At 39.3% G+C, this 14400-nt stretch overlaps 1 protein-coding gene across 4 annotated transcripts; it reads right to left on the bottom strand.

The window, feature by feature from the left end:
• Positions 1-509: 509 nt before the first annotated feature.
• FUS (FUS RNA binding protein) lies at positions 510-14150 on the bottom strand. Of its 4 annotated transcripts, none has more exons than XM_051998628.1 (15): positions 14045-14150; positions 11798-11822; positions 11557-11711; positions 10520-10661; positions 10194-10381; positions 9743-9974; positions 8063-8097; positions 6551-6583; positions 5946-6049; positions 5706-5835; positions 5341-5442; positions 4843-4966; positions 4248-4348; positions 3968-4115; positions 510-3660 (listed from the first exon to the last, which is right to left on the bottom strand). In XM_051998628.1, exons 1-15 carry the CDS (start codon positions 14055-14057, stop codon positions 3621-3623), a joined length of 1572 nt encoding a protein of 523 aa, XP_051854588.1. In that variant the 5' UTR covers positions 14058-14150; the 3' UTR covers positions 510-3620. The 4 variants fall into 4 exon arrangements, with proteins under 4 accessions (XP_051854588.1, XP_051854582.1, XP_051854566.1 ...); XM_051998622.1 differs by having other exon boundaries at positions 5946-6052; XM_051998606.1 differs by having other exon boundaries at positions 5946-6052; positions 10520-10664.
• Between the last annotated feature and the right edge of the window lie 250 nt (positions 14151-14400).

Below are 14400 nucleotides of genomic sequence, written 5' to 3' on the forward strand. Positions count from 1 at the left end.
ACAAAGGATCTAGCAAATGTGTTTAAGGGAGGGGAAAGTTGAATAAACTCAAAATTAGTAAGATAGAGACAATAACCTATTTATCTTAATACAAAATCACCAAACTTGAACCATATTAAAGGTATATATGGTAATAGTTGAACTTTTAAGCAAATATTCATCATAAATGAAGTTCAGAAGTGACTTTCAAAAAAAAAGCAGAAAAGTTCCGTGAACCAGTTATCAACAATATAATAGCATACATCTGCACACAGTTGAAGAGGAGCTGTGCAGTCATAAATACTATCAATTATTGTTTTCCTGTTTTCATTTTAAGGGATGGCTTGCTGAATAGGTGAGGGGAAAAGAATATGCAATTAAATCAATGTTAAGAGCACACATCAGTAATTTTTTGAATAAAGAACAATGATCCCATGAGCTAGCATAAGTTCACTATAATGCCAACCCAATAAAAGTTCCACAACAGGGAACAACATAGATGTGAAAAACTTATTTTCCAGAAGCAAATGTTTAACATATACAATATTTACTGCATTAACTTCATAACGGTTAACAGAAGCAAAATGTGCCCATCAAATGGGAATGTGTTCAAATATTAATGACAAATGCAAAAAAACCTAACAAAATGCATATGGAAATGATGCAGAGCCTAGAATATAAAAACTGTTTAGCACTAAATTCAAAAGATCCCTAAGTACACTAATTTTTAATGGAAAAACTAACGTAGATCCTATGTAATAACTTCATCATAGCAGTCATGGAACTCCTATGACAACAAGCCACAACATCGAGTAGGTTCGTATACAAACTGTTATTGCCAAAAGATTTCAATCTGAAGGTTTGGCAGAAAGAACATGACCAATACAAAAATAAACCAAAATGTTTTAAAATCAAGCCAGACTAATATCCTCCTTTTAAACAGACTTACTCACTAGTCAACTGGATATGGGAATATCTTAGCCCACCTATATTCCAACATGATATTCTAAACATCCAGGAATACCCAAATGATTATAATTGGATATTCAGAACCAACTGAATGGTAAAAATAGTGACCAATGGGTTCTCCAGAACCTATAGGAAGATCTCTAATGAGCTGAATTTTAAGGAAATAAAGTTATAAACCAATTTCATGATACACTATTCACATAAAAATAACCTGGGGGTTTTGACTGACTTCAAAATCCAAGTCAGTGTAACACAGGAAATTTTAAAACAAACAAAAAACCCCACCTTCCCTATGATTTAAGACAGCCAATACAATAGCAATATAGATAAACAATTGTTCTTAAGTTACCCAAGTTACTTGGAACAATGTTAAGGGACCTTTCCTGTACCTAACATACCCCCCCCAGCCTTGGGACTCTACCAAAAAGACCAGAGAGGATTTTTTTTTTTTTTTTTTTTTTACTAGAGAGGAATGTTGAGGGGGGAGAATAGTTAGTTTTTGTTCAACTATACTTGTTACATTCTTCCCAGGAACAGGGAGAAAGAGGTGGGGAAACATTTTTTTAATTGACAATTTGAAAAAAAAAAAAAAAAAAGGTTGCATTAATATCAAGGTAGGCAAGAATTTACCAATTTCCCTTCTGACTCCACCTGGAAAATTACCTGCAGTTTTAGGAAGGTCCCTGACAAGCAGAGGCATACCATAGGATAAATTAATAAAACTTGAAACACAGCAGTATTACTTTTAAGGACTGGTTAATTTTTAGCCTGCAGTACACTCATGTATTTATTTGACCCCAGGGAATATAAACCAGTACTTTTCACATTGTAGAATACTGGGATAAGCAGAAACTTATTTTTTGAGGATCTAACAATCTTCAAGACAATATGTTTGTTTCTCTAAATGAGCCAGCATTACTTTTCCTGTCTTCTGGGATTAGAAAAAAGCACTGGTAAATTGATTGTAACAATGTGAGCCACCAAATTAGAGGAAGACATAGCCCCAACTACACAGAACTTCCAGAGTTAGGTACATTAACAATTGTGTTCCTCTTTGTTAAGTTATCCAAAAATGGTAAGACTGTTAATTAAGGCTGCCACAGAGCATATTGCTAACTGGTCTCAAAGCACAATTGATAGGAATTTAGAGCCTAGCTTCTAACCCCACAGTACAAACTGAATCCCTACATCACTCCTATAGATTGGAAGGATTTGGCTCTCAATTGACTCCCAGGTGGTCTTCCTTCAGTTAACTCATTTTGCTTTAAGGTATACGCCTACCAGGAATAGTTTCATTTTTATTCAAGTACTTCTAAGTCCTCCAAATTCTCTGGTTCATCTTCAATATCACAATGGTTATCACAAATGGGACTGGGATCTAAATTTGATAAAAGCTAGGAGGGAAAGCCAGATACCCTGATTTTCATTCTCTTCCTTCCCCAATGGCAATTTAAGAGTACATACTTTTAAAATCTTTGCATTGACTTTAGCTCTACAGATAATATTTACTTCTTACCTTTCCAATAGTCCTAATTATATGAACCTTCACTGTCATTTCCAAATTAAAATGATTCGACAATTTTTCAATTATGAAACCCTTTCTTCATTCCCAAAGAGTCCAATTATTGCTTGCTAAAGAGGAACATTTCTCTATTGTATAACCATGACAGTAAAAATGGTAATAATTTCATTTAAAGAAACTATTTCAAGTTCAGGTATAAGTGACAGTAAATGACAACCATGTCTATTCCTAGTCCTCAATTGTGCCTTTTTCTAAGCTCTCCTGAAATAGAATGCTCCAACAGTCAAGAATCAGGGACAGTGAAAAATCAGGAAGTATAAGACAAACTGTTCTTGTAAGGACAACTTTTTCTGTCCAAAAAATATACATATACCAAGAGTCCAGGGTAGAGGAAGAGACCATTTTTCATGCCCATCCCAGATACCATAGCCCTCCCCTGCCCTGGAACATGAAGAGCCAAGTAAAGTTTTTCTCCTGCCTTACCTAATGCTCAAAAAAAAAAAAAACACCCCATCAAAAAAGCAGAAAAGGCCTATAGAGGAAACAATATACAAATTATTCAAATCTAATTAAGTACTCTCCAACTCTTTCCTGGGTATCTCTTGCCCCCATCATGTAATGTAAAGTTATGCATCTCAGTTATAAGAAATGCCCAGTCCTGACCAAATGGTCTAAAAGTCATTTTGTCCCAATTTAAGAGCTTGTTATCCTAATATGCACACAAAACCCTAACTTAGCAGCTTTATAAAAAGCCTTTAGAGGTCTGAAATTAAGAGACAGAAAGATAATAGGGTCTAAGCAAATGCTAATGAGGAATTACAAATGTTGAAAAATGGGGTTTTGATTAGTCACATTTTCCTCTTAAATGGTAGTCCAATCTATGATTTTCTGCCTCAGATACTTACCTAGCTCAAATAGGTAGCTAAGAGATGGGGAAGAAATGGATAGGAGTATCCCTACTCCTCTCTTCCAGGAGAGGAACAAGAACTTGATAACTAAAACAATGGCATTTAATGGGAGCAGGGGACATGGTTACAATTACAAAGTCCGACACAAAACAAGGATAGGGAGCTGCATGGATAGGTTACAAAATAAAGGGATCAACAGTAGGATCTGGAAGGAAAGATGGTCCAGAGATGCCTGAATCAGGCTAATACGGCCTCTCCCGTCTGTCTTGTCTGTGTTCACCCCTGTTAAGAATCAAAATCAAAAACCACCATCACTAAAAGGAATCATTGTCACTTTCATTTCTGTTCCCTGCACTATCAATAGGACTATGTGCTTAATCTTTTTTGAGTAAGCCTTCCCTCTCCACCCTTTACCCTCCCCTATTTCAGGATACAGACCTTCATAATGTATGAGGAATGAGGATGTATCTTGGCTTTTCTCACATATAAACTCTTTAGGTTCTTAACTTTTTTAACATGATTAAAATCTACTGTTTCTTACAATCCCATCCCCAAAATCACAACTCCCTTAACTCAACAAGTTACTCACCTTGAGTCCATCTTGCCAGGTCCAAAGCCACCTCTGTCCCCTCCACCCCGGCCCCCTCGGAATCCCCCACGGTCCCCGCCTCTGCCTCGGTACCCTCCACGGTCATAGCCACCTCTGCCACCTCTCCGATCATCTCCAAAATTACCCCCTGAAAACAAAAATTGAATAAGGGAAAAGACTTAATGTGTTCCTCCCATCCTCTATCTCTCCCTTTCCCCTTTCACCAGACCAATTCTTCTGCCACCCCCCTTCCCCCTGCTCCCTCCCCTACAACCCTTACCCATATGAGAGCCTCCAGGTCCCCCTCCAGGTCCATCAGGTTTAGGTGCCTTACACTGGTTACACTCATTTCTCCAAGAAAAGTTCATATTCTCACAAGTGCTAAGGATAAAAGTGAGAGAAAGATAAATTATTTAAGAGTTGAGGGAGCTTGGGAATTCAGTGATTAAGAGTTTAATGAACAGGGACAGCTATATATAGGCACAGTAGATCGAGTACTGACCAATGGAGTTCAAATTCAGTCTTACTAGACACTTAACACTTACTGTGTGATCCTGAGCAAGTCATTTAACCCCAATTGCCTCACCAAAAAGAAAAATAAGGCTGTGTTGCCTTGCCTCTATAATTGATTTGTATATGCCAAGAGAAATAAAAAAAAAAAAAAAAAAAGCTTTAATACGTATGTGTCACTTCTTTTGCTAAGTGATAGGAATACAAATTTTAAAAGACCATAAACAGGGATTCAGTCTTAAAAGGGCAAAAAAGGTAAAATGAAATACTATTACCAAAGAATTGAACAATAGAGTTTGCGATTATTCAGAGTTAAGAGATCCAGGAGAGAATCCTTAAATAAAGATTTAAGAGTTTTTACTCACGGATTAGGACACTTCCAATCTCCAGCTCGCTGCTGCCCTCCACCACCACCTCCTCCACTAGGAAATCCTCCTCGGCTGCCACCACCACTGCCACCACCTCCAAAGCCTCCACGGCCCATGGGTCCTAAAAAGAAGTTAGGGAAGGATAGTCAGTTTTGTATTGCCCCAACTTCTGAACATCTCATACCACAAATGAGCTATTATTTTAGAGAATTTCCCTATTTTAATTGTAGTAATTATTTCCCAAAATAATCCTTATCCCCTATCCTCTTTTAGCATGTAAGCACACAATGCCTTGGCACATAGTACAAATGATATTATAATACACACACCCAAGAATCTCTCTACTAAAAGCCAGGAGCAGCTTCAGAATCAAAACTGCCTTGACCTTTGTTCCATGCCAAATCTCCAATTATGAATTATTATATATTAATATTTGTTGAAAATTATTAATATTTATTTATTATTAAATATTTAATTATTAAATATTAGCTTCACCTCCACGCCCACGGCCACCACGGCCATTGCCACCTCCTCTGTTGAAGTCTGCTCTTCGTGTAGCAAAAGAGACTTTAATCGGGTTTCCAGAAAATTCTTTGCCTAAGAAAAATAAGAAAATCTAAATACAACCATTTCATCATAGGTTACTTTTTCAAGACGTTTACTAATTAGTAAAGATTTCTATGTACCCAGAACTAAAAAAGGAAGCTTTGATTTCTACCCTTGAAGACAAAATAATCAAGCCAATAGGAAAAATATTTACAATCTGTTGGACCTTAATAAAATAACCAACTTCTTAATGACTAAGCATAATTTAGATTTAAGATGCGAGTCATTATTTTGTCATTTTCCTGCATACTCACCATCAAACCAATCAATGGCTGCCTTGGCAGAGGGGGGATCATCAAATGATACTGTAGCTTCTCCTTTCAGCTTTCCTGTCTCCCTGTCTGTATACAAGTTGATCATAGGCTGCCCAGTCTTCTTATTGGTCTGAAAGAAAAAAAAAAAAACTTACAATTCTCCCAAGATCTGTAAAACTCAGCTTTCTCCTGCATACACTCAGGTTGTCTTTCTCCACTCTATTATGCTCCCTCTAGTACCTTAATAATGCCAATTTGCTTGAAGTAATCTGCCACAGACTCAATGGTAACATTCTCCCCCAAGCCTTGGACGAAGATGGTGTTATTATCAGAATTATCCTGTTCTGCTAGGAAAATTTACATACACAAAAAAAAATTGCAAGGAAGAAATGAGACAAAGGAGAGAAAGAAAAAATTAAACACTTCACATTTAATTTGCTCCAACATGCATTGATTCCACCTTCAGAGAATGTAATTTAAGTACAAGAGGAAAATATTTAACTGAAAATAACCTGATTCCATTCAAAATAATTTAAACTCTCCCTTAACCATCTTGCTCTAATATCAGAATACTAAAAAGGCCTTTTTCTCTCTATTCAAACTACATTTCTTACTCTATACCAGAAAATTGATTATGGTTTCATTTCATTGGCCCTTTTATCCCCCTAAATTTCACCATGTAGGGGGATGTGGGAGAAGGCACGCAGGAGGCCCTTTAACCCCACAATTTTAGTTACCTACTTTGTTCCCAGAAATACTTTCAACATGGAAAACCAAACCACTAAGGATCTCTGTTCTATTTTGTTAACTTCCACCTCCCCCATTTGTTATGTCTTGTAGCTTACCAGAATCATGGCGTGATCCTTGGTCCCTGGGCCCTTCAATGACATGGAAAAAAAAAGGAAAACAAGATACCCATTAGTCAGGAGAGAGGAACAGAAATACAAAATTCAGACAAAAACACCAAATCCAAACACACTCTTGCAAACTGTAACCAGGTTTATGTGCTCACAGCCTCACCCCAAACCCTGTCCTGGGTTTGGTGCCCAGAGGAGAAAACCCTGAGCAGGGCTGGGGAGGAGACAAACCCCTCCCTGTCTTTTAAGATCGGTTAACCTGAGCCCCACAGGGGTAACTCCACACTCTAGAAACAATGCCTCCCCAGCACAGGCTGGGAAATCTTAGCACAGGCTGGTGGGGGGAAGGGGGAGGAACCCCACTGTATTTACCAGATCAAATGCTATTAAGCTTAGCCCCATTCTCTCAACCCAGAGAGATGAGGGTATTCACCACCGGAGCATGATGCGCATCCAACTTCTCCAAAACTTTTAAACCAAGATATTTCCCCTCTTGAAACCATTTACTATTGCTTCAGCTTTTAGGAACCATTTTCTTAAACCATGTAAAGTTTTCCCAAGCCACATACATTCATATAATATCTGTGTGTATTTTAAAATAGCATGTCCCAGGGAACAGACCAGAAAAATCTTGGATTTCCATGTTTACAGCCTCTATTTCTTTCCAGAGACCATTGTGACCAGTATTTATCTGAATTCACCATGTACAAAAAAAATCATATACACACACTGAATGCACACCTAATTCATAAACACATGAGCCTTTGGTTTTAAATGTTGAGTGACAATTCAAGAAACCATGTGTCAACCAGACCAGAAAGTTTCCAGCTTAATGGGAGACTTTAAAATTTCCATTTTTTTTTCATGAAGTCACATTATTTTTTTTTTTTAAAAGACCTGGTTATTTCCCATGAGCCACACATACACTCAGTTTTCCTGAAGTAGTCCACACCTTCCTTCCCAAACTAGCTGCTAATCCCACCTGGGGAAAGCTAGAGTACATATCTTACAATTGGGTAATACCATTCAGTACCTAAATGAAAAATATACACCTTCTATGTCAGGCAAATGTTTCATGGCCCTCCCCCGGAAGTTAAGACATTTAAGTTGTTCAATATTCTTCTAACCTCAGAAACACAGGTCAAAAGATCCTAAAGCCAGTTTGGCACCATGTTATCACAATTTCTCCAGAGGATCTCATAAGTTGTCCTTAAAAGGGTGTTTTTATAACCCACCCTCCTTCCAAGTCTATTTGACATTCTCAACCCTTTGAGAAAAGTCAGCCAGTCAGACCAATTTGGTACCAGGCAACTGTTTCACCCTCTCCAGAGGTTATAACACAATCTGGCAGTAGGTGGCACTCTATATCCCAACCCTGCTGGAGGTGATTCTGGACACTTCAAACCTTTGACACTTAAAAAAACACGAAGACATCTGCAAATGAACAATCAGACAAAGCATTGCCGGGGGTTGGGAATTTTGGAAACTCTGTTCACTTACCACCAAATTTATTGAAGCCACCACGGTCACTTCCGCTGGAGAAGACAAGTTAGAAGAAAGGACATGAAGCTTCCAACTGCTACAACAGGGTGTTTGGGGGATTTTTTTGTTTTTTTTGTACACTCTCCCCAATGTGGATATTTGTTTTGGGAGAAGAAACAAGTGGCTACTAAGATACATTCCTTCCTGACCACCCCTCAATCTGACCTTTGAGCATGTCACACACATGTGTGCAGTTTCTCAGACACAGTTTAAGGTTTTGGTTTTTTGTTTTATGGTTTTTATATATGTATAATCTCCATTTCCTTTGGAAAAAAATGACCCATTTTCCTTTGTCGTTCTTCCGCTGTGGCAGTTGGTTTTTTTTCCTCTTGTAGTAAGTGGTTTCGACAAACCGAGAAGTTGGTTTAAAAACCCTGTCCCCAATTTACCCAGAAGACATTTCACACTGGGCTTGGATAGCCCTGAACACAAGTGATTTTTGTACTTTTGCTTTGAAAGCAGCAAGCAAACCCAACCCCCATTCATGAAGTCAAAACCAAAGGCGATTTCCCCTTAAAGCGAGACAAACTCTTAGCTAAGCCCTATCCTAACTACTGAGCTGTTTTTGGTCTTTTCCCCCCCCAGGGGTCACCCCTTCTACACTGTGAGAAGAGCGGAGTATTTGCAATGTCACCTTTCATACCTGTGGCACATAAAATGCAGAGCAAGTTAACAGTCACATTAACAGTTGCTTTTTTTTTTTTTTTTTAAGTTTTGCATCAAACACACAGATTTCCTGTTTTTGGATGGTTTTTTAATTGCCCCCGCCCACCCATGAAAAATACTTACCTGATATAAGTACAACTCAAAAAGTTTTGTTTTGTTTTTGTTTGTTTTTTTCTTTTAAGACAAAAACACACTGACAATTTTTCCCCAGTTTCAAAAGATAAGACATTGAGACAGTGGGGTCACTCAGGACCATGTTATCACCAGGTCTGACAGATGTTTTTAATGTCAAGTCTGAGGTTTTGCTTTAAAGAAACTATGTGGGAAAGGGCAGAAGGGAAATCCAGTCTGACACACTGATAATATTCAAGAAAGAAAGCAGCCAAGGGAGAAGGGGAAAGTGAGTAAGACCGGAGACCACTGTGTCAAGAGCATTTGCTCTAAGGCCTGCAACTCAGTGAACACAGCTAATTCCAGTTATAAGGTCACACACATAGTGATTAGGATCAGTCAATTGTTGGGGATTCTTATCAACCAACTCTTCAGAAGATAAAAGCCATGTGGGATGATGGGTATAACAGAAGAGTCCCCACCCTCATTTCCTGGCAGAGGAAGATACCATTCTCTCTATAATTTCTGCCAAGGGCTGGGCAAATCCTTTACAATGAGAACATACATAGTAACTACAATCCAGACCATTTAAACCCATATTTTCCCCTGGAGATGAAACTTAAGTTTCTTCTCACCTTTTGTTCAGTAGGGTCATGGGAAGATAAAGGCATGAACACCTACCCTAGGTCCCCCCAAAATCAAACTAGCATAGGAAGGGTAAATGAGGAGACAGCCACTTCCCCCCAAACCCCAAAAATCCCATGCATCCCTGGGGACTAGACTTGAGCAAAGGGAAATAAAACCATGCAACCCTTACCACCCATTTAGAAATTATTCCCTAGCTCCCCACAAGACACCTACCCCATGCCACCTCTGCCTCCACGGCCACCTCCACGACCTCTGGGCTCATAGCCACCACTGCTACGGTTGTAGCCACCACCACTGCCGCTGCCGCCTCCGCCACCCCGTCCTCTTCCCCCACGGTCCTGCTGGCCACCCCCATAGCTGCTGCTGCTACCACCGCCACTCTGGTCCTGGTTGCCATAGCCACCACTTCCACCACTCATAGATGATTGATCTTGGCCGTAGCTACCTATTAGGAAGAAAGGAAGATACTAGATTCTAGGTAGAGGTGATTCAAAACCCTTAAGTTAAAGGTGAACTTGGGGAACAAATACAAACTTTCAAACACTAGAAGATCACCCTCAAGTTTTAGGACCAATAACAGATCTGTGTGGCAGAGGAATACAGAGCCTTAGAAAATTTCATTGGCATGGGATTAAAGGTGAGGGACTAAAAATAGGAGTCTTACCTCCACCACCCCCTCCACCGCCCCCACTGCTGCTGTTATACTGGTTCTGCTGGCCATATCCTTGAGGGGGATTGTAGGAGCTTTGCTGCTGTCCATAGGAACTTTGTTGTCCACCATAACCAGACTGCTGACCATAGCCCCCACTCTGGGGCTGTCCATAGCTACTGCTCTGGGAACTGCTACCATAGCTACAGAAGAGCAAAGAAAATAAATCAAAACCTGTATAAGTGTTCCTCATCTCCATTTCCATTGTTCTACCTTCTAATCTCATATTATCCTTAATGCAATAATGTACACTCAATCTTGACTATTTTCTCCAAACTCACCTTCCTGAACTGCTGCTAGGAGCTGGCTGTTGGCTGTAGCCAGGATAGGATGACTGCTGACCGTAAGAAGGTTGGGAACTCTGGCTACTGCCATAGCCACTGGCTGAACCATATCCTTGGGGAGCTGATTGGGTACCATAGCCTGCTGAAAGGGAAAAAAAAAATTCATTTTTTTCAAGGATCAAAAACCATGTTGAACCTAGGAAAGAAATAAGTGGGTCAAGAAATATTTTTTTCTCATGATTATTCCCCTTCCTGTCTGATTTTCTTATATATTGTGACAAACAGCAATGATTAAAAGAATTACATATTAACTTGTATCAGATTACTTGCTGTCTTGGGGAGGGGAAAAAACATGGAACAAAAAAGACATTCTTTACATGTATTTGGAAAATAAAATATGAAATTTTAAAAAAAGAATTATTTAGTAAATAGTTTTTCAATTTCTCTGGCAGGAAGTTTTAATTCCCTTTCAACATAATGGCTACTCCAAAACTATTATACATCCACATTCTATTATAAATAATCCCTAGTCATCCTGACTTTTACATTTCCTTTTGTTCCTTATTTCAACCTAGTGCCTGCTCCTCATACACTAGAAGCATCTCCTAAACTAGTGATCACTTACACTTCATCACATATTAAGTACTGCCCAAGTTAAAAGTTCCTTGAAAATGGAACCACTTATTTGAGTAGTGTGAGCAATATTAAACCAAATTTAAAGTAAATTAATCTTTATCTACTTGGGTAGACGAGAACCTATAACATCTTTTATCTTTTTGCTTTTTTTTTTTTTAATAATGGAGAAATTTAAAAAAAAACCTAAAGGATAATACATTTAAGAAATAAAAGGAAATCACAGTGTATTATATTTGAGAGTTGATGGAGTGATTTTTAAGAAAATAAAAAAATGAAAACACGCAACAAAAGGGTTTTTAAATTTTGGGAAAAGTCAAACTATTAAATTCCTTTGAAATCTAAAATACTGATTCTAAATGAGTTCAGATAGGTATCCAGAATAAGCTGATAATACTTACTGTTCTGGGTTTGTCCATAGGAGGAGCCATAGCTGCTCTGACCATAACCTGAGGTATCAGCTGACTGGCCATAACCACTATAACTCTGTTGGCCATAGGGCTGACTGCTCTGTTGGGAATACCCTTGTCCAGGCTGGGTAGGGTAAGCCCCATAACTAGAAAAAGAACATGATTATCAAAAAAATGAAAACTGAACATGCACATCCTGCCACCAGTGTTTTCTTTTTGTTGCCATACTCACCTTTGTGTGGCTGGCTGAGTGTACTCTGTAAAGGGGTGGAAAAAAGGCAATTACTCTTTATTATATACATATATCACACACATACACACAGACACCCTCCCTCCATGTACTTCAAAAAATTTAATCTCAGAAGCACATTATTTTTTTTCTACTTTATTTTTGAGGAGTCTTTTGGGGGGAGGGGGGGATGTTTTCTTTCACAACATGCTTATGGAAATGTTTTTGTATAACTTCCCATGCTTTCTTAAAGGGGGTGGGGAGAAGGGAGACTGGAACTCAAAAGTTTTAGAAACAAATGTGAAAAATTGTTTACATGTAACTGGGAAAAGGAAAAATAACAATATTATATTAAAACTTAACCTCAAAAAAGCAAAATGAAAAAAAGAGGGAAGAAAAGGATCAGTCCTCTAAAAAGACTTAAGTGAAAAAAATTACCTTCATTTTAAGACTAGAAAAAGGGATGCTAAACAGCTCAAGAAAGTTAAAGAAAAACACACGTATGTCTGTCAGAGAAACATTCCAAAGTCATATATACATATACACACACATATATGGGTGTATATGTATACACACATATATCAAGATATTAAAAATTGGCAACAAAATATAAGGAATTCAGACAAGTATAATTCATATTAATGCAGAATGAAGTGAACAAATCAAGAAATAAAAGTTATGCCTTCCAAAAAGAGTATATTATTTGGTTTCTTTGTAGAGATTTATGAAACTATGGGTGTGGATATTCATAATAAAATAATTACTATCTAATTTGAGGTGATAGAAAGGGGGCTGTTGGTTGGTTTTTACCAATTTGTCTTTTTACACACACACCCCCCCCCCATTTTTATACTTTGTTTCAATGAATGCTTTTGGGGATCGAGAAATTAAGCAAGACTTGGAAAATGAATGTGAAAACAAAAAATATCAGTGAAAATTTCTTTAAAATGAATTCCCAATGTTTCTTGACCAAAATCAAAAAATGAAGCAAAACAAAGACAAAAGAAAATGCAGGAAATGTTTTACTGAATTTGAACTTCTCAAAAAAATATTCTCCCTGCAATTTCACATTCTTTAAATTCAAGGGACTGAGACCCTTTTAGAATCAAAGGAGTAGATGACTTCATTCTACGAAATGTGAAACCAGGCTTTGTACTAGAAGTACAAAGTGGGCAGCTTTTTGGACACTTTCTCAAACCTTGGAGTGGGTAATTTATTTTCCTGAATCTTTTAATAATTTGTAATTACCTGCCCTACTTTTCATGGGATTGCAATGAGGTTTAAAAATTACAACGTCCAGGGAAATTAAAGAATTATTACCATTGATTATCAAAGAACAGCTTTAGCAGAGAACAGGAATTCCGCTTTCAGAATAAAAAAGAATTCTTTCCATTCATAAATGGAAGTTCCAGGAATGGGATAAAACTAATCACAAGCCTTCCTTCATAGTGCTGGAGGGGAGAGAGTACTGTGTGAGTACTTCAAGAAAGGAGTTCGAGCAAGAAAAGGGCTGGAATCTCCACTGGGACCGTTGCTTAGCGGGAAACGAGGGACCGTGTGTTTTGCAAACCTCCTCACCCCGGCCGACAGCGTGGCTGCACACTGTTGAAGAGCAAAGCTTCGGCCGTAGCGTGGAAAAAGAATGAGAAAAGAGCAACTACAGTGCTGAAAGAGGTCTGGCGCGTAAGAGTGTGAAGGTTCCTAGAGAAAAGCTCAGAAAAAACTGGGTTGGGAACCGGCCGTGGGCGAGGGACACACACATCCCGACAAGGCCTCCGCTCCCGGGCAGGGCGTGGATCCAAGGCGCGTGCGCACCAGAATCGCCCGGATGCGGCACTGCGACAAAGCGGGAAGGAGTAAAAAGCTAGCAGCGAAGGAAGGCAACGAACGGTGTTTTCCTCCGCTGCTTTATGAGCCCGACATTTCAGTCGCCAAAGTCTTAGCTCCCAAAAATAAAGGGGAGATCACAGAAAAACTGCTGCCAATCAGCTCTTCACTAACGCGCCAGGACCACGGGACAAAATGGCGGCAGCGGCCTATTCTCCCCGCCCACCCCCCTCCGCTTACTTCCCGCCTAGACCGCGCGAGGATGAAACCCCTTCCTCCCAGACCCGACCACAAGCCATCCGTCCATACTACTTTTCTCCCGACTCCGGGACCCAAAAAAGGGGTTCGGGCCCCTCCGAATGCTAACCTAGGCTACGCGCGAGGAGACCAAGGATCAGCTCACCTCCCCCCACGAGTTCTTACCGTTGGAAGCCATGTCCGCGCACGCGCACAACGGCTGCCGAGCAACAGAAAACAGAAGACAGCCGACCACCGACGCCTCGAGGACTGAAAAGCCCCACCCCTTGTGCTGAAACTTATGTACTCCTCCCCCTCCTCCTACGCACCGCAGAGGGCTGTACCAAGTCTAGAACGAGGTGGAGAGCAGAGATAACCGGACGAATAAAACTTTCGGAACTCGGGGAGACTATCAATACAAGGGACGAAAAATATAAACCACATAAAGAGTTTTGCTAGAACATTTTGTCTGTACTTGGTGTGAGAGGTAATATGATTTCATCTTAATTAGAAAATCCTTAAGTGTCCCCCTTTGAATAGAA

This window comes from Antechinus flavipes, chromosome 1, assembly GCF_016432865.1.
Source record: "Antechinus flavipes isolate AdamAnt ecotype Samford, QLD, Australia chromosome 1, AdamAnt_v2, whole genome shotgun sequence".
Taxonomy (NCBI): Eukaryota; Metazoa; Chordata; class Mammalia; order Dasyuromorphia; family Dasyuridae; genus Antechinus; species Antechinus flavipes.